Source organism: Ovis aries, chromosome 23 (assembly GCF_016772045.2).
Source record: "Ovis aries strain OAR_USU_Benz2616 breed Rambouillet chromosome 23, ARS-UI_Ramb_v3.0, whole genome shotgun sequence".
In the NCBI taxonomy this organism is placed as follows: domain Eukaryota; kingdom Metazoa; phylum Chordata; class Mammalia; order Artiodactyla; family Bovidae; genus Ovis; species Ovis aries.
This window is the reverse complement of record NC_056076.1, coordinates 46,314,690-46,336,299: the sequence shown is the minus strand read 5'-3', so window position 1 is coordinate 46,336,299 and position 21,610 is coordinate 46,314,690. Positions and strand designations below refer to the sequence as shown.

At 39.5% G+C, this 21,610-nt stretch overlaps 1 protein-coding gene across 7 annotated transcripts in view; it reads right to left on the bottom strand.

Annotated features, from left to right (window-relative positions):
• The window catches only part of ARK2N (arkadia (RNF111) N-terminal like PKA signaling regulator 2N), an 81,886-nt gene that overhangs the window by 40,519 nt on the left and 19,757 nt on the right, over positions 1-21,610 (bottom strand). For all 7 annotated transcript variants that reach the window (XM_012103637.4, XM_060405263.1, XM_015103706.3 and 4 more), the window contains one exon: positions 6,072-6,854. In XM_012103637.4, coding sequence (XP_011959027.1) covers positions 6,072-6,786 — 715 coding nt within the window. In that variant the 5' untranslated portion in view covers positions 6,787-6,854. The remainder of the gene's footprint in view (positions 1-6,071; positions 6,855-21,610) is intronic.

Sequence of the window (21,610 nt, the reverse complement as noted above, 5' to 3'; positions counted from 1 at the left end):
AGGAGGCTGTACACGTATGAGAAGAGAAATAAATGGGAAATCTCCGTTTCCCATTTATTCTTATTACCATTTATTCTCATTTATCGCATTTATTCTCCTTCCGTTTTATTTTGCTGTGAACCTACAACTGCTCTGAAAAATACATCTAAAAAAAGAAAACCAACCAGGGACCATATTCTCATCTTAAACACACATGTGTCCTTTTAACACTAAAATATATCCTACTTTGAGAAAGACATATCAAAAACAAAGTTCATGCTTTTACATACACGAAGTTTTTAAGGGCACTCACCTAAGGAAATAAATTAGGAAAAACGCTGAAAATAGTATTTCGGTGCTTTAACATTAGAGATTGTCAGAGAATACCCACCAGTAACATTTCAAAGCTTCTAAATGTAAGGTAACATTATCTGGACACTGTAGTATTGAGGAAATCACATTTAAGCAATGCATGCTTTTAATATAACCACTTAAATGGAGAAAAATTTATAATTGCTCGTTTGTTAATTAATAAAGACTGTGCTGTGGTTTTTATAATGAAGAACATTTAAAAAAATGAGACTCTACTGTTCAGAACTTAACTGAAGCAGACTACAATGATTTTTAGCTATGAGAGACTTCACACATCACTGCTTAACTGAGTAGTTCTCAGTCTGGCTGCCCAATGTCATCACCAGGGAGCTTAAAAATGCTGCTACCTTTATGCGAAGTGAAATAAGTCAGAGAAAGACAAATATTGTATGATCTCACTTGCATGTGGAATCTTAAGGAAACCAAACTATAAAAGCACAGAGTAGTTTGGTAGAGAGTACAGAGTGCAGCAAGAATGAGTGAAGGTGATCAAAGGGGACGAACTCCCAGTTGTATAAGAAGAGTAAGTTCTAGGGATTTAATACACCATAGTGACTACAGTTAACAATACTGCATCATATATTTGAAAGGAAGACAACTTTCTAATACATAAATCGTAAGTATGCAAAGTAAGAGGTGTGTTATGCTAATAAATTTCACAATACATACATTTAGGAGAAGGGGACGACAGAGAACGAGATGGTTGGATGGCATCACTGACTCAATGGACATAAGCCTGAGCAAGCTCAGGGAGCTGGTGATGGACAAGGAAGCCTGGGGTGCTGCAGTCCATGGGGTCACAAAGAGTCGGACAAGACTGAGCAACTGAACTGAACTGACATTTATTAAATCAAGACTTTATATACCTTACGTTTACACAATGTCATATGTCAATTACGTTTCCAAAAAGCTGGGGGGGGGCGGAATGCTGATGCCTGGGTCAGATCCAGAGATTCTGATTTAACAAGTCTGGAATAGAGCCCGGGCATCATAAGTTTTAAGTGCTCCCCACTCAAGTGATTCTAACACACAGCCAGACTGAAAACTGCACAGATACTACATTCTTTGTTTGCATTTACTAATCACTGCTTTCAGGCAGTTTTCACCTGATTACACAGTCTTGGTATTTTGTTATCAGTGTATTTAATGAGTGTCCTAAACAGCTGCCAAAATACAATCAGATTTTAAATTATGGCCATGGGGCTTTTAGTCACCTCATATTCAATATAGGAAAAAGGTTACAGGATTCCCGACCTGGGTTTGGGGTCTCATCTTCCACTGCGAGTCCCTACAGCTTAAATTAATGATAAAATTTTTCAAGTAATTCAACCCTCAGTAGGTTACAAACCCTCACAAATCAATTTTAAACAAAAGTGTAGCAAGAGGAAAATGTGCAAAGAACATGAATAGATTGTTTACCAAAAGAACACAAATGGCCAGTATGATTTTTCAACTTCAATAGTGCTCAAAAGAAATACAAATTAACGCCAAGATATAATTCTTCCATCAAACCAGCAACATTTTCATAAACACTCAAAAGAGAGAAAATAATGCAACCAACACTTTAAACTCCTGGATGAAATAAACTCAATAAAGTCTTAAAGAGTAGTTTGGCAATATGTGCTGAGAGATTTAAAAGTGTTCATACTCTTCTTCATAATAGCAAAAGCTAAAAACAGCCCAAAGGGCCAACATTAGGGAAGTTATTTTATAGTTAGTTAAATTATTCAAAATCCACACATGGTTTTAGAGAGACTATTGTGTTTTGGTTAAATGCTCAAAATGCAGTATTAGAGGGAAAGAAAAGTATACATAGTATGATCAATTCTGTTATATATTATGGAAGGCAATACTCTTAAATGTTAACAGAAACAGGATTTTAGTCTTAGACTTCACATTTTTCTATTTTCAAATTTTTCTAAGGATTTACTACTTAAAGAAAATTTTTTTTCATTTCCAAGAGTTAAATGATCAGGCACAATAAGTCTCTACATAGGAAAAATTGTAAGGTAAAATGATAGCTAATCGTGAGGGATTTCATTGTATAAATAATTGTGGTGAGTTGTGAATGCTGAGATCCTAGCTTTAGGAGGGCTGAGCTGCTCCAGCCTGACCACAAAGGATTAAGGACTCAGATGATCTTAGCTGTCCTCTACAGCCTGACATTCTCCAAAATAGACCAATTAGATTTTCTAAACGCAAACCAACTGACCCTTACCCACCAAGATGGATACTATTTTTGAACCTCCGTCCAAGTGGTCACTTCCATGGTGCACTACTAAACTATACAAAAGTAGGTCACTATAGACAAGGCAGGATGAAGCTACAGGCTTCCCAGGTGGCACAGTGGTAGAGAATCTGCCTGACAGTGTAGGAGGCACAGAACACATGGGTTTGATCCCCAGGTTGGGAAGATATCCTGGAGTAGGAAATGGCAACCCACTCCAGTATTCTTGCCTGGAAAACACCATGGACAGAAGAGTCTGGTGGGCTATAGTCCACGGGGTCGCAAAGAGTCAGACACAAGTGACCAACTGAGCACACACACACACACGATGAAGCTACCGTGAGGTTTATTATACACTAAATATTCATGAAAAACATTTCACTGGAAAAACTTTTCTCTGCTGCCCACCCTCAATGATGCACATAAGCTGCTCTGTTCAGAGAACTTTTGAATTGAAGTCTGATGTCCGTTATTCACATTCACTAAAATAAACATTCCCTGGGGGAGTTCCACGGCCATCCAGTGGTTAGGACTCCATGCTTTCAATGCCAAGGGTTTGCAGTCAATCTCTGATCAAGGAACTAAGATCCCACACGCCATGTGGCACAGCCAAAACAAAACAAAAAACAAAAATTCCCTGCAAGAGCAGACTTTATATATCTAGTTTCAAAGTGATTTTACAGAAAAACTGATGTTTCTCACAACCCATGAAGAAATAACGCTCCAATAATAAAACTGCAAAGAATGATTAATAATATAAAAAGATCTATAAATGAGATACTCAATAAAAACCTTGAATACTCAAAACCACCACATACTATTTTCACATTAATATCCACTATGAAATACTCTATTTTCGCTCATCTCTAAGTCCCCCAAATGAAAGAACTGCCAGAATTATCTTGATATGATACTTCCAGATTCTTAAAAGAGAAATATATCAATAGTTTGGAAAACTTCAAGGAGAGAATGACCTAGTGTGGATACTAAGCTGCCTGTCAGCTAAACGCTAACTAAGACAACAAAACCACTTTGTAAACATCTGTGGTCCAAATATCAAACTCAATTATTATGCATCACCAGGCACTATGTAAGTTTGCAACATTATTTTCACTCTTTAAAAGAAAATGCATTAATTGTTAAAATTGTTTGGCATAAGTCAACATTTAGCATAATTCCTTCAGTGTTTAAACTGCTGCCAAACAAAGTTGATAAAGCACTTCTGAACTACTAAAATTATTTGCAACTTAATGAAAGTGTAAAGCAAGAATATCAGTTTTTATTCTCCCTCTTGGTTTCCATTCTGTATAAATCACTGCAGGCAAATTCCAAATCCCAGGAGATTCGTTGTTAGACATACCCAGTTTAAGTTCACCTGAATGTCCACGGTGTTGCACTCATGTTTCAAGTCAGTTCACAATTTATCCTATCTTTACAATCTATGTAACTTTTCAGCAACTGTCTTGCTATTAGGGCAGAGTGTATCCCTCCTGCCCCAAAGTTATAATGTGACTCAAGAAAATAAGGTACACATAATTATGACAACAGAAAAGGCCAATCAATGTCAAATTTTTTCAGGGATAACAATGTGGATAGTTGAAATGAACTTCCTAATATTTAAACTTAAGCTGTTCTATCTTTGTCACTTTGCATAATTCTAGGAAAAACCATTCATAGCTGCTTATGTGTACAGCACCTTCAGAAACGCGGTGTGCAGCCCAAATAGTCATGTATAGTGGCCCTGCAGCTTACCTACCATTTGGTTCTCCATGATTACTCTACATATTTTCAAACCAGAAACTAAATTATAGATACAGATAATTTACTTTGGTGTTTCGGTTGGTATACCATTCAGAAGAGACAAGAAATAGATGACTGGCATTTTAGAAGTTTTAGATACTGGTCAAGGTAGTCAATTAGCAGAGGGGTTTGGAAAACATGAACAAAGCACACCTAATCTATATAAGCCAAACAGGGAGAACGTCCTTGAAGGTATTTCTCATGCCACCTCTACCATGGGGTCTATCTTAAAAGAGAATTTTTGTTCACCCACCTTCTCTGTTTCCATAAAAAGACAAAGAAGCATTGGGCAGTTACATAAAAATCTGTTTAGTGAGTGGAATTAAGCACTGCATCAAGAGATCCATTATGATCATTAGTAGATTAGTACAGGACCTAAGAATGCATAAACAATTGTATGGTTGTTAATAGGCTTTCCTTAAAACACTAAATATAAACTGTAAATATACCTGCCTTAGAACAACCCCAGTGTCTGCTCCTCCCATGCAGTCAACTGATGGGCTTCAATTAAACCCTCTCTCCCAGTAGTTATAACACAGGGAACTACCAAAGGAATTCAACAGATATTAAAACAGTAAGCATGTCCAACAACTGTTAGGAACACATTTAATACACTCTATGCATGATACTTTTATTGTTAAGTTGAACACCTATAAAATCATTCTTGTTACTGAGTTTCTGTAAGTTTGGTTATAGATTTAATTAACCAATATGATTTTTATTGAAATATTCTTCATGTATCAGCAATATGCTGATGTATAGAATCAGAAACCTTTCAAAAACTAGGAGAAAAAAAGTCACCCATAAAACTCTGAAAACCAAAACTTCCCCCTCTTTACCATAGCAACAAATAACACTGTCGTGATCTATTACATGCTGACTACTTTACAGAATATTCCTAATCAAAAGTCTCTTCAACAATGAGAATTCACCCAATTAAGGACTGTTCAGATCTCATTTTTCTTCCACTAGGAAATCTCAAGACTGCCTTCATAGTACACAGTATCAGATGAAGTAATATAGAGAAAGCAGATTATGTCAAACATGTAATAAATTACAGACTCAAATCAATGAGAGCTGGAACAGTGGACTTATACTGAACTTTTTAAACTTGGGGGTGTTAAGGGGGACATTTTTCAAAAAACATTCTTTTCAAATGCAAGTGACAACGAGCTAATCATGCACTGAATGGAGGAGAAGGGGAATGCATAAAACTACTGTTTTAGCAGGAGCAGTTATTAGAAACCTTTAACAAAAGATAGAACATGTTATTTCAGACACCATCAGCTTGAGTGCAGTGGCTATATAATAAAGCAAGGTGCCTATTCCTGAGGAGTATGTACTTGGTAATAACACTGAACAGTCAGTATTAGATCTAAGCAGTGCTAGAAAGGCAATGATGGGAGTTCAGGTAGTGGGTTACAGAGAAAGAGACTTGTGAGAAATTCCATTCTTTAAAAATAATCTCGTCTCTATCATTAAATTTTTTTTTTCGGGCTGATGTGCTAAAGTGCACTAGAAACCTCAAAACAGATTTTTTAATTGGCGTGTCTTGTTAATACACTGCAGTCTTCAAATTTACATAGAGCTGCAGGTCTCCTGGATTTTTTTCAAGTGTCACTCATCTAACTGAGCCCAAGAGCTGAGAAATGCCATGAGGTGCTCTACAGTCAGTTTAAAAAACATCCTCTACCTGGTATCTCTGCAGTGATTGTCTTGCTGCTCCCTGAAACCTCTTCATCATCACCTGATGAGCTCGTGCTTGAGTCACAAGTCAGGTCACTATCACTGGTGCTACTGTCCTGTAACAGGTTATATTTCTTCCGTGCAGCAGCCTCCCGTTTCTGCCTCAGTAGCCTGATTCTCTCCTTGTGCTTTTGGCTCCGATGACCTTTAACCTTGGCAACTCGGCCGTTCTGTTTATCACTGGATTGCCGGTTTTTCTTGGCAGCCATGGTGGATGTTTCACTTTCGGATCGTGATCGGCGAGACTTCCGCCCAACTGCCGCACCAGACACTCCAGAAGGGTCTCCTTCTGCCGCTGTTTCTGCCTGGGACGGTTCATTTTCCTCTGCAGAAGACAATGTATCTGAGTCGGCCAGGTGGCCGCTAGAGGAAGGGGAAAGCATGCAGTGGTTAGAGGAATCACTCTCATAAACTCGGCCAGTTGTCGGCTTGTCACTCTCTGTGGATGCTAACTGAGACTCGGAAGAGTCCCTTCTCAGTTCCATCAACAAGCAGGGCATTGAAGAAAGAACTGTAGAATCTACCACACCATCTTTTGGAACCTGAGATTCCAGTTCCACAGATCCATCTTCCTCCTTAGCTGTCTCTTGTTCAGATGTTTTTGGTGGCACTTCAGACTCAATGAGTTCTTCAACTTTTCCCACTGCCTCCTCCATCTTCATTTCAGATTTTCGAGTTAATTCATGGAGCAGTCTAGGAAACTATGTCAAAGATGTAACAGGAAACCAACCTGTACAAAAACACACAAAGATCAATGAACAGAAACGGCAGGTCACTGAATCAACACAACATTCCTACCTTTCTAAGTGGATAGTAAAAGTAGCCATCATATGGGCCTCTAAAATATATGTATCTATTAATTGCTTGAACAAGTCAAAGGACTTAATGCAACCAAATACCGGCATACATGGCTACTAAAAATGGCACAATATTAATCTTCTATTACTCAACTTGCAAGGCCAGAAAGCAACCAAACAAGTATTCTCAATGTTAAAACTTTATTTAAAGTGTTCGAGAAAAGGATCCTCAAAACTCTGATATAGGTAGCACACATTTTTAACTCTAATATAAATGCTTCAAAAAACTGATCTAGAACAAGTTAACTGGAATGATTACTTTTACGTTCAAATCTTCAAAGAAAAGAAGCAAGGGAGTGAGCTACAGGGGAGTGATATCAAATGCACAACTTCGTTAAAGGAAAAAACCCATCAATTACATGCATTTGACAAGTGAACAACAGAAGTAATTATGTGATCAAAGCTGCCTGCCATTTTGCTCAATAGAAGCTACTCTAGACAGGCATTAAGCCAAAAAACCCGAGTCTGTTGTTTCATCTGTTCTTCCTATTTCCCATAAACCTTTCATCATGCTGAATACGAGTCTAGTGTTTAAACGTATGTTTTGTTTCATAAACAACAGCCACTAAGTACAGATAAACTACTTTGTGAACCCAGAAAACCTAATACTCTCTATTTTAAGAATGACTTAAAGGGTTTAAAAGAAAACACCCTACACACGAATTATCCACCTCCTATGCTAACTCTAGAACCTAATATCTTTCCCCCACTGTGTGTGCTACAACTCCACTTACTCATAAGAGAAACAGGACTTAATCTTTAACCACAAAAGTTGTGACCAATACAGCACGAAGTTCATTAACTGGTAGTTTTTAAGAGAATGCTAACAACGTGTAAGGCAAGTAAGTATGTCACCCTGAACAAATGATGTTAAAGAAGGCAATTATCATAATGTCCCACAAGTCACAGACAGACACAAACATTAAGCTGCATGGTGTTAGTAAAGGTACAATAAGACATCTCCATTACATCATTCCATGGAGTTCCTTGCGAGTTCACTATGTGGTAGACAGCAACTGGAGGATAACTGAAAAATCCTTTCATTGATCTGATATGACAAGTCTTTTTGCTTACTATAAACATATAAACATAAATGCTCTACCTATCTGTTATTTTCTCCCCCCTCAGGTCCTGTTCTTAGCTGCTGACAAGACGGGCATTCTGCAGCTTCCCTGGTAAAGAATCCACCTACCATTACAGGAGACACAGGCTCAACGCCCGATCCAGGAAGGTCCCACACGCCACGGAGTAACTAAGCCCGAAGCACCACAACTGCTGAGCCTGGGCTCTAGAGCGCAGGAGCTGCAACTACTGAGCCCTCGCACCACAACTTCTGGAGACCACAGGCCCTGGAGCCCACGCTTAGCAACAAGAGAAGCCACCACGACGAGAAGCCTACGCACGGCAACTAGAGCAGGCCCAGCTCACACAGCTAGAGAAAGCCCGCGCAGCAACGAAGACCCAGCTCAGCCACGGAAATAAGGAAAACAGGCATTCTGATGAAGTTTCCCTGACACATTCATGAAAATCAGAACATTCATGACCACTGGAAACACTTATAAATTAAAAATCCCATGGGACTTCCCTGGCAGTTCAGTGGTTAAGACTCCACACATTTCCACTGCAGAGGGCATGAGTTCAATCCCTAGTTGGGGAACCAAGATCCCACATGCCACAACCAAAAAAAAAAGTATAAATATATTTGTATCATTATTAATTTTTGAGCTAAAAGAAAAACAGCATAAACATCATTGCAAACACCACTCCAAAAGGAATGTAACACCACTGAAAGCCAACAGAGGGAGTAAAAGTTAAATCAAGAAATGAAGCATGCTGACAGAAAAGAGAAAAATAAAAGAAAATAAAATATTTACAGATATGCAATATCCTCGGGTAGAGGGATAAAACAAGGTTTTCTAACTGAATAAACATGAGAGTTGACTCTTCTGCAGAGAATGAAGTTATATACTCTAGAATAAGTCTTCTTAAATACCAGAAAAGACACTAAAATGAAAAATAAATCTGTTCAAATGATCTTTAAAACTCTTGTTTCAAGTAAATAAATTATGTGGATAGCACAAATAAATATAGACTGTTTTTCCTTGTAAGAAAACATAACAGTTATCAATGTCTTTCAATATGACACATCAACCTTTCAAGTTCCTTCAATTTTAAGTATTGAGATTTATAGTGCCTTCTGTTTCCTAAAAAAGCAACCAGTATTGCAGGCAAAACCACTTAAATATGTCCATATTAATCACAAACACTAGCATCAACCATAAATAGGACATCATAGTATGACCATACAATGTGGCCATAAAGAATAAAAAAATTCTCTATATACTAATATGGAGCATCCAATACATAACATTAAATGAACAAAAAAGATACATTATACCATAATTGTAAAATGAACGAAATTATATGAGTTTATCTATACATGCACAGAAATCTCTGGAAGGATTGTAAAGAAGAGAGTAATACCAGCTGCGCTGGCAAGGAAAGAGAGTGACTGAGACACAGGAGTCAAAGACTTTTTACTGTACAAGAATTTTGTACCTCTTCAATTTTGTATCACATACAACTCTACTCAAAACTCCATTCTAACATAAAAGTCTACTGAAAAGTCTTCTGAAGGAAAAAAGGACTTATCTTTTTTCTGCTCAGGACACCAATTACTATTTAGGTCAAATTTAGTCAGTTAATTTTATTAGAAGTTCTCCCCATAGTGGAATTTGGTCGTAATTCATAAAACAAGGCAAAAAGTAAAACAAAGTACAAATAAAAACTCTAACAAAATTCTCTGCAATGGAATAAAGATGAAGTATCCAAAACACCAGGGGAAAAGATGTCATATGCACATATTAATCCTCCCAGATTATTTACTGCATATATGGTTTTCAATCAGGGGGGAAAATGTGGGATTTTCCTGGTAGAGGTAGTCAAATGTAGCTGGCATTAGAAATGATAAAATTATCAAATGGGAGTTGCATCTTTGAGATAAAAGACTCTCAACCCTCTAGTTTAATGTTCAGAGGGTTTTTCAGTGAATTTACATTCAAATGTGAAATCCACAACAATTAGCATTTATCGTATTAGAATAGCATCCCCACCTCCCATGCTATTTGTCCCTCCAATCTAAAGGCAATCAACCCCTTTCTGTGTATATGTATATATGTATACACTGAATATGTTATTAAAACCTATCCCCTCTTATCTCTCTAGAACCTTACATTATGATTATTCCTTGGCACTCATCAACCTCTCACACTCAACTAGACCATCTGTTCATTCATTCACTAAAAAAATAATCTACTTCTGCCTATCACTTCAACCTCACATCTCCCATCTCCTCCTCCAGGGACTCTTCTCTTCTTTCACATCCAACTATTAACAGAGCTGTCCAAACTTCTTCCTCTATTTTCTTACCTCTCACATTCCCTCTCCAACCAATTCCACCTGACATCTGCTTCTATCAAACCAGTAACAGTTCTTCCCAAGAACATTAATGACCCCCATATCTCTGAGTCCGACAGACAGATCTAACCTAATGTCTAAGCAGCATTCTACGCCTCACCACTCTCTTCTCCTGAAACTGTCCTTCTTTGGCCTTCAGGCTTCCCTGTTTTACTTCTGGCTGCTCTTTCTTGGCCTGCTTTGTAGGATTAACTTCCTCTACAGAATCCCGCAGTCATTAGCCCAGGGCTAGGTCTTCTTCCTGCCATCAAAGTGAGCTACCCTCCACTCAGTTTCCACTACCATCCCTATACTTGTAATTTTGTTTTTCCATCGTAGACTTTCTCTGAACTCTATTCCAGTCTTCTCAAGCATCCACTTGACATCATTTAGATTCACAAAGAGAATCAATTCACTGTAATCCATCTCTTTACTACCCTACTCTGCTCCTTCTCTAGCTTTCCCCAGCTCAGTCAACAGTATTACTACTATCTCAGCTGCTTATGTCAAAAACCTGAGGGTTATCGTCGACAGTGCCTTCTCCTTTATTCACTGCATCCCATCACTCACTAATTTCTATCAACCCTACATCCTAGTTTACTAGTTTGTCCACTACTCTGTCTCCACTGTTAACCACTCTAAACACAACCACTACCATTTATTTTTCAATGGGATGATTGACAATCAACTCTTGACTCTGTATTCAGTCTTGCTCCTACCCACCAACCTATTCTTCATACAGCAGGCAGAACAGTATCTATACAAGGCAAATCTGACATGCTTATATGGGAAAGTTTTAATTTTTTTTATATTTCACATACTTTCTATAAATATGTTAAAAATATACTGTAAGGTTGGGGTGGCAAGATGGGGTGGGAAGGAGGGAGAGATGACCAAGAGGAGAGAGAAGTTAAAGGCAGCTTGAGCTTTGCTGATGCTTTTCTCTCCCCCTTTAAAAGACTTTTATGTAATTTCAAAACCTAGCTGTCAATTTTGGACAACGAAAATGCAGCATTTTATTAGTCCCGTACTAATTAAGAAACTAAGGCAACAGAAGATGAGGACAGGTGGAAAAGGTAAACCATGGAAAGGTCTGCTCTGAGGAGACAGTGAAGTGATAAGCATCAGAGTGAACAAGGGGCTTCCCTGGTAGGCTAGTGGTTAGGAGTCCACTGGCCAATGCAAGGGACACAGGTTTGATCCCTGGTCCGCAAGGATCCCACACGCCGCAGAGCAACTAACCCCACGTGCCACAACTATGGGGTCAGTGCTCTGGAGCCCGAGAGGTGAGACTACTAAAGCCCACACAATCTAGGGCCCACGTTCCACAGCAAGAGGAGCCACCGCCAAAAGAAGCCCGCACGCTGGAGTAGCCCTGCTGCTCACGGCAACAAGAGAAAGCCCTCGCACAGCAACAAAGACCCATCACAGCCAGAAATAAACAGATCCTTAAAAAAAAAAAAGTAAATGAGGCTACTAGGAAAATCTGGAGGGAGTCTGTATCGTAACAGACCTCAAAAAGCATAATACAAGGTGAAAAAGCAGGTCTGGGGGTTTGTGAAAAATGGAAAAGGGTCTAACATATGCTACGGAAAATCTGACAAAATAAAACTGCTAAGTACAATGATTTACATAGCGTGAAAGAGAGTTCACAATACTCATTTTCTAGAAACCATTAACACAAACAAGCTAAAATGTGATTGTTCCCTACTCAAAACCTCTGTCAAAAAGACAAAAAAAACCTCTATTCATACCTCCAGTTTCATCTTGGGCCACTCACAGCCTCGGTCTCTTCGGCCTAGAAAGAACGTCACAGAACCAGCTTCTTTTAGATCACTGGCCTTTCCCACTCGTTCTGTGCCTTACCTCTTGCTGGGTACTCTTCACCTTATCAGAATAAATACTGCTTCCTTGGGGATAGCCATGGGCATCTTACAAACTAATAAGATCCCTGGTACATACGCATATTATATACCTATCATTCCTCAGGACACTGTGCTTAACTGTAGTTAACTGTGTCACTGTTTAATGTCCATCCCCCATATATTAACGGCAAATTAAATAACCACCCCCACCAGCTGATTGTCCCTATGATTAACAGGCAAAAGAGAACACAAGGCAAAAATTATGATCAAAACAAAAGGTGTCATTCTAGTCTTACATGGCTCAAAGACAAACATGATGGGAATTTGTGGAAGTTTTCTTCTGACTGCAAATTTCTCTAGGAAGTCGAAAACAAGGTGGTGGGGAGGCTGATCACAGGACTGGGGTGAAACAGTGGTGAGAGAGTCCAGAAACTAGGGGAGTACAGCATATGATCTCCAGACAATAAGGACCCACTTCACGGGCTGAAACCATGAATTTAAAGCACCACAAAAGTTCCAAGGTACACATGGATGTGTCTTCTCCTTTCAAGTTCAACTGTGTAAGTCTAAATGCAGAGGGAGAAGTTGGATTTAACCAGAACTGTACTTTCACCAAGCAAGTAAAACAACTCAAGAAAAAAACAAGACTGTAAAAAAAAAAAAGCAAGACTGTGTATAATGTTATGATTTTACTGTTCTAACATTAAGAAGGTATACAGCAGTGAAAATGCAGTGAACCTATAGAATGGACATCCCACTGGAGTAACGGTATACACTGAACTGGAAAGATGGAAGGTGTTAGTCCAAAAACACTGAATGAAATTGAGATTACAGAAGGGTCGTGAGATTGGAGAAGGAAATGGCAACCCACTCCAGCATTCTTGCCTAGAGAATCTCGTGGACAGAGGAGCCTGGTGGGCTGCTGTCCATAGGGTTGCACAGAGTCGGACACGACTGAAGCGACTTAGCATGCATGCATGCAACAAGACCTAAAACAGTGCTGCGATAGTGGCTCAGCTGGTAAAGAATCCACCTGCAATGCAGGAGACCTAGGTTCGATCCCTGGGTTGGGAAGATCCCCTGGAGAAGGAAAAGGCTACCCACTCCAGTATTCTGGCCTGGAGAATTCCATGGACTGCATAGTCCATGGGGTCGCAAAGAGTCAAACACGACTGAGCAACTTTAAGACAATGGCACAGCCCAAGAACATGACATAAACTGATTAGAACTAACTAGGTCCAAGACTTGGTGGCGCAGCTGTAAAGAATCTGTTTGCCAATGCAGGAGACACAAGAGAGGTGGGTTTGATCCCTGAGTCAGGAAGATCTCCTGGAGTCGGAAATGGTAACCCACTCCAGTATTTCTGCCTGGAAAATTCCACGGACAGAGGAGTCTGGCAGGCTATAGTTCATGGGGTTGCAAAGAGTAGGACACGACCGAGCACACACACATGGCTGCACACTTCAGTATACGCATGGATGACTGTTCTGACACTACCCACTCAGTTCCCATAATGTTTGTTTTCTACCCTAATTCAGCCACTTAGCCATAGTTATCCATAGTCATACTATATGACCTGTGCTTCTTGAACTGTTGTATTTTTATTCCCATTCCACCATTGGTGGATTTTGGGGGTAAAATATTCAAAATCAGATACTAGAAAATTAAAATGCTGTTTGTTTGTCATGACAATATCAAATTGCTATAAGTCTCTGATCAGTTATTTGTAATTTCTACAGTTCCCTCATTGCAGACAGTCATTCAGGGATAGCACTTTGAGTAGCACTGTTGCAGGATAGTGAGGTGTGGTTACGTCCCAGGTCTCAAGAATTAAGACAAAAGTAAGAATTAAGACAAAAGTAATAATAGACAAAATGACACTAATCAAGGAACAAAAATCATTTCAATATAAAGGGGTCAGTGGCTAAAAGAACACCGCAGTATAGGGATAAATGAAAGAGAAAATTCATTTGAAAAGTGGCAGAGAGGAACAGTAGATCATTTACCCTCCTTCTCCAGACCAGAGGATAAGGGCTGAAGGAGAAAAAACATAGCCACCCCTTACAAGGTGAAGCAGTGCCTTCCCCTCCAGGGAAAGCCAGATTTCTACTAGTATCAGAAGGTAGAGGGCCCTCACTCCTAGAGCCAGAGTTCCACAAAAGAAGCCACGGTTTCTATTACGAACAGTATGAAAAGGCAAAAAGACATGACACTGGAAGAAGAGCCCCCCAGGTCACTAGGTATCCAATATGCTACTGGAGAAGAGCAGAGAAATAGCTCCAGAAAGAATGAAGAGGCTGAGCCAAAGCAGAAACTATGGCCACTTGTAAGTAAAGTCCAATGCTGTAAAGAATAATACTGCATAGGAACCTGGAATGTTAGGTCCATTAGTTAGGTTAGGTTAACTGAAATTCGCTCAGTCATGTCCAACTCATTGCGACCCCATGGACTATACATAGTTCATGAATTCTCCAAGCCAGAATACTGGAGTGGGTAGCCTTTCCCTTCTCCAGGGGATCTTTCCAACCCAGGGACTGACCCCAAGTCTCCCACATTGCTGGCAGATTCTTTACCAGCTGAGCCACAAGCCACAAGTTAGGTCTATGAATCAAGGTAAACTGGAACTGGTCAAACAGGAGATGGCAAGAGTGAACACTGACATTTTAGGAATCAGTGAAATGGACAGGAATGGGCAAATTTAATTTAGAAGACCATTATATCTATTACTGTAGGCAAGACACCCTTAGAAGAAATGGAGTAGCTAGCTCTCAGTCAACAAAACAGTCCAAAATGCAGTACTTGGCTGCAATATCAAAAATGACGGAATGATCTTGGTTCATTTCCAAGGCAAAGCATTCAACATCACAGTAATCCAACTCTATGTCCCAACCACTGATGCCAGAGAAGATGAAATTAACAGTTCCATGAAAACCTACAAGACCTTCTAGAACTGACACCAAAGAGATGTCCTTTTCATCACAGGGGATGGGAATGCAAAAGTAGGAAGTAAAGAGATACCTGGAGTAACAGGTAAGTTTGGCCTTGGAGTATAAAATGAAGCAAGGCAAAGGCTAACAGAATTTTGCCAAGAGAACACACTGGTCATAGCAAACATGCTCTTCCAACAACACAAGAAACGACTCTACAAACGGACATCACCAGATGGTCAATACTGAGATCAGATGATTATATTCTTTGCAGCCAAAGATGGAAAAGCTTTATACAGTCAGCAAAAATAAGACCTGGAGCTGACTGTGGCTCAGATCATGAACTCCTTATCACAAAATTCAGATTTAAATTGAATAAAGTAGGGAAAACCACCAGGCCATTCAGGTATGACCTAAATAAAATCATTTATGATTATACAGTGGAAGTGACAAATAGACTCAAAGGATTATATCTGATGGAGTACCTGAAGAATTATGGACAGAGAGGTTCATAACACTGTACAGGAGGGAGTGATCAAAACCATCCCCAAGAAGAAAAGAAACACAAAAAAGGCAAAGTGGCTGATGAGGAGGACTTACAAGGAGGAGGAGAAAAGAAGAGAAGTGAAAAGCAAAGGAGAAAGGGAAAGATATACCCAGGCTGAATGCAGTCTAAAGAAGAGCAAGGAGAGATAAGAAAGCTTTCTTAAGTGAACAATAGAAAATTAATAGAATGGGAAAGAAGAGATCTCTTCAAGAAAATTAGAGATACCATGGGAACATTTGAGGCAAAGATGGGCACAAAAAAGGACAGGAACAGTAAGGACCTAACAGAAGCAGAAAAGATTAAGAAGAGGTGGCAAGAAGAACTACAAAAAAGGTCTTAATGACCCGGATAACCATGATGCTGTGGTCACTCACCTAGAGCCAGATATCATGGAGTGTCAAGTCAACTGGGCCTTAGGAAGCATTATTACAAATAAACCTAGCAGAGGTGATGGAATTCCAGTTCAGCTATTTCAAATACTAAAAGATGATGCTGTGAAAGTGCTGCACTCAATATGCCACTAAATTTGGAAAACTCAGCAGTGGCCACAGGACTGGAAAAGGTTAGTTTTCATTCCAATCCCAAAAAAGGGTAATGTCAAAGAATGTACAAACTACTGCACAATTGCACTCATTCACATGCTAGCAAGGTAATGCTCAAAACCCTTCAAGCTAAGCTTCAGCAGCACATGAATCAAGAACTTCCAGATAGTCAAACTGGATTTTAAAAAGGCAGAGGAACCAGAGATCAAATTATCAACATCAGCTGAATCATAAAAAAACCAAGGAAATTCCAGAAAAACATCTACTGCTTCACTGACTGCACTAAAGCCTTTGACTGTGTAGATCACAACAAACTGTGTAAAATTCTTTCAAGAGATGGGAATATCAGATCACCTTATCTGCCTCCTGAGAAACCTGTACACAAGTCAGGAAGAAACAGTTAGAACTGGACATTAGAACAGACTGGTTCAAAATTGGGAAATTAGTGCATCAAGGCTGTATATTGTCACCCTCCTTATTTAACGTCTATGCAGAGTACATCATGTGAAATGCCAGGCTGAATGAAACATAAGCTGGAATCAAGACTGCCGGGAGAAATATCAATAACCTCAGACACTAGATGATACCATTTTAATGGCAGAAAGTGAAGAGGAACTAAAGAAACTCTTGATGAAGGTCAGAGGAGAATGAAAAAGCTGGCTGAAAATTCAACATTCAAAACACTAAGATCATGGCATCTGGTTCCATCACTTCATGACAAATAGATGGGGAAAAACTGGAAAAAGTAGCAGATTTTATTTTCTTGGGTTCCAAAATCACTGGAAATGGTGACTACAGCCACGAAAAAGACACTTGCTCCTTAGAAGAAAAGCTATGACGAATCTAGACACAATATTAAAAAGCAGAGATATCACTCTGCCAACAAAGGTACACATAGTCAAAGCTATGGTTTTTCCAGTAGTCATGTATGGATGTGAGAGTTGGACCATGAAGATGGCTGAGCACTGAAGAATTGATCCTTTCATACCGTGGTGCAGAAGACTCTTGAGAGTCCCTTGGACTGCAAGATCAAACCAATCAATCCTAAAGGAAATCAGTCCTAAATATTCCTTGGAAGCACTGATGCTGAAGCTGAAACTCCAATGCTTTGACCACCTGATGTGAAGAGCCAACTTGTTGGAAAAGACCCTGATATTGGGAAAGACTGAGGCCAGGAGAAGGGGCGATAGAGGATGAGATGAGTAGATGACTCATCTCTGACTCAATGGACATGAATCTGAGCAAACTTCGGGAGATAGTGAAGCCTGGTATGCTACAGTCCATGGGTTAGCAAAGAGTTGGACATGACTGATTGAACTGAAACAAACAAAAAAAATGAAACAAGCAAACAAACCCTACACCATAATCCCATGTTTATTTAGTGCAAAACTGGACAAACTGAAAAGACACATCATACATGGATAAATAGATGTGCAGTTGTTGCTGTTTAGTCACTCGGTCATGTCCGACTTTTGTACAACTCTATGGACTGTAGCCTGCCAGGCACCTCTGATCATGGGATTTTCCACGCAGGAATAGTGGAGGGGATAGCCATTTCCTTCTCCAGAGGATCTTCCCAAGCCAGGGACAGAACCTGCATCCTGCATTGGCAGACTGATTCTTTACCACTGAGCTACCAGGGAAGCATCTAGTTGTGTTTTAAGAAGCAAGGAAATGGTTACCAAAATGTCAAGTCCAAAAAAAAAAAAAAAAGTCAAGTCAGTTGTTACTTCTGAGTGAGACAGATGTGATGGATTATGAGTACACAGGGTTCCTAAGTATCAACAGGGCAAGACCTCTGGCTGTGGGCAAGCAAAAATGAAAGTTGCTGAGTCATCTTCAACTCTTTGCGACCCCATGGACTATATATGGAGAATTCTCCAGGCCAGAATACTGGAGTGGGTAGCCTTTCCCTTCTCCAGGGGATGTTCCCGGCCCAGGAATTGAACAGGGTCTCCGGCATGGAGACCAACTGAGCCATAAGGGAAGCCCATGGGCAAGAGACGGGGGGTCAGCAAATCTCCACAAAATGAAACTATAAGGCAAGACAAAACTGACAGAAGCAGCCAGTTTCAGTGCTCTGGAAATCAGGCAAAAGCATACACAAACAGAAGTGCTGATGCTTGAAGACCTGCAAAATTCTGATTAAGAATAGTGAAAATCTGTCTTGCCTGAGGCTGCTCCTGTTTTCCCCCTACCTCTAGCTCAGTAGGTTCTGCCTTATAGATAGGGGGCATGCCCTGAGGACCTGCCAGTTTGCACTAACAAAGAAGCCTCATTCAGTTTGGAGTGGATGCCGGGGCACTGTAGGTGCAACTGCAATCTCAGCAGCAAGAAATCAGGGCAGTCATAGGTTCTACTAACCTAGGGATATAGTCACAAATGAGGTTCACCATATTCTTGGCTGAGGCTGTGTAGTAATGCAGAGGAGATGCCAAAGGGTCCAACAGAAAGTAAAACCTCGGCAGACTTGAAAATGGGCTGAACTTTAAAATGGGTTCCCCCATCCACATACCGGTCCATCAACAAAGAACAAAAATCCTTCCTGCAGTGAGGTGTTTGAGCACAACTTTTTGTCCAAGCACTGACTGGCCAATAAGCTACGCTAGAAAGGATACGAGCAACCAGGCTTGAAATTTTAAACAGGAAGAAAAGAAAAAGCAGAGACGAGAGACACATTTCACAAATTTACCCAGTTAGCTAAAGGAAGAAAGAGCCATGTTTTCAAACGGAAAAATGATCAGAATCCAAAGTTGCTAAAATATTATCTAAAATGTCCAGTTTTCAACAAAAAATTAAGAGACTTCCAAAGAAGCAGGAAATGGGCTCCATTCACAGGAGATAAAAAGTCACTAGAGGGAATTCCCTGGTGGTCCAGTGGTTGGGACTTGGCACTTTTACTGCCAGGGGCTCAGGCTGGATCCCTGGCTGGGGAACTGAGATCCTGCACGCCGCAAGGTGTGGCTAAAAAAAAAAAAAAAAAAGGCACTAGAAAAATGAGTTTCCTCAGATGTTGGGCTTAGCAGACAAAGACTTCAAAAGAGTTATTTGAAATATGTTCAAAGAACTGAAGAAAAATATGCTTTAAAAATTACAGGAAAGTGGGCTTCCCTGGTGGTTCAGTGGTTAAGAATTCGCCTGCCAATGCAGGAGACACGGGTTCAAACCCTGGTCTGGAAAAACCCCATGTTTCAAGGCAACTAAGCCCACGTGCCACAACTACTGAAGCCCACGCACCCAGAGCCCATGCTCCATAACAATAGAAGTCGCTGCAATGAGCCAAGCACTGCAACCACGAACAGCCCCCAAAGAGAGAGCTGCAACTCGAGAAAGCCTGCTCACAGCGAAGAAGGCCCAGCAAAGCCACAGACGATTTTTTGAATTATAGGAACATGTGGTAACAATGATTCCACAAGTAAAGAACCTCAATTAAAAGATACAAACCAATAAAAGAAGAACTAAATGGACATTTTGCCCATCTGAAAGGAAAAATTCACAACAGCCAATTCAAGATGGAAGAAAAAGAATAAGGGAACATAATAAGAGCTCAATAGAAAGTATACAATCTGAAGAATTAAAAAATTAAAGAACAATGAAAAAAGCCTTAGAAATTTATGGGACAACATCAGGAATACCAACATGTGTGCATAAGAAAATCTTTTTTAAAATACAAGATTGGCAGGATGCAGCATGCTTGGGGCTGGTGCATGGGGATGACCCAGAAAGATGTTATGGGGAGGGAGGCGGGAGGGGGGGTTCATGTTTGGGAATGCATGTAAGAATTAAAGATTTTAAAATTTAAAAATAAAAACTAAAAAAAAATAAAAAATAAAATAAAATAAAATACAAGATTGTACAAATGACTGATTGTAACACTGTATTGCTAGGTTTATAATACACACAGATGTTATATGTATAAAAATAATAGCATAAAAGGAGGGAAAAGAGAGAGCTCTCCCATACTGGAGAACTGTTTCTGTATTTTCTTGGATATAAGCATTAATCTGAAGTAGAAGAATGTGGTAAATGAAGATAAAGATGCAATTCCCAGCGTAGCCACTAGGAAAATAACTCCAAAACTATAGTTGAAAAACAACCCCTACCTCCAAAAAAAGCAGTAAAAGTAAATACAGAAGATCAACAACACAAAAAAAACAAGCCATTAAAACATAAATAACAAAACGGTAACAGTAAGTCTAACCATATTAATAGTTACATTAAATATAAATGCCCTGAACACTCCAATCAACAAGCTGAGTTTGTCAGACTGGATAAAAAAGATCTAACTGTATGTAGTTTTCAAGAGACATATCTTAGATTAAAAAAAAGATACACTAGCAAGGAGAAAACAGGAAATCTAACACATATCAATATCAGACAAAATTAACTTTAAGAAATATTGCTAGAGACAAAGAGGGACACTTCATAATGATACAAAAGAAGTATCAGGAAAACATAAAAACCACAAATGTATACATTACTTATAAATATGTGCACTTAACAAAGGTTCAAACTACATAAAGCAAAAACTAACAGAATATGACGTTGTTGCAAAAGTAACTGCGGTTTTTGCATTATTGAACTTTGTCATTTGATACTGGAATACTTTCTTAAATAAACGTGGTTATGTTATCCATAATTGTAATACACATTTCTCGCCTTATGTTTTTTTGCTAATGACCTATTGTTGTTTATTTTGTAATTATTTTAGACTGTAAATGACATTAGACAAAAAGCAAATTAGAGCGATTTTCTTATTCGAGTTCAGATGGGTCGTAAAGCAATGGAGACAACTCTCATTAACAACAATGTATTTAGCCCAGGAACTGCTAAAGAACATACAATGCAGTGGTGGTTCAAGAAGTTTTGCAAAGGAGACAGGAGTCTTGAAGATGAGGAGCACAGTGGCCAGCCATCAGAAGTTGACAACGACCAACTGAGAGCAATCGTTGAAGCTAATCCTCTTACAACTACACTAGAAGTTGCCAAAGTGGATTTTATACAACAGACCACCCCAGTGCTTGGACCGAGAAGCAGCTTCAAAACATTTCCCAAAGCCAAACTTGCACCAAAAAAAGTTCACGGTCATTGGTGGTCTGCTGCTGGTCTGATCCACTACAGCTTTCTCAATCCCAGGGAAACCATTACATCTGAGAAGTATGCCCAGTAAATCAATGAGATGCACCAAAATCCACACCATCTGTAGCCAGCATTGGTCAACAGAAAGAGCCCAGTTTTTCTCCATGACAACACATGACCACAGGTCACACAACGAATAAGTCAAAAGTCGAA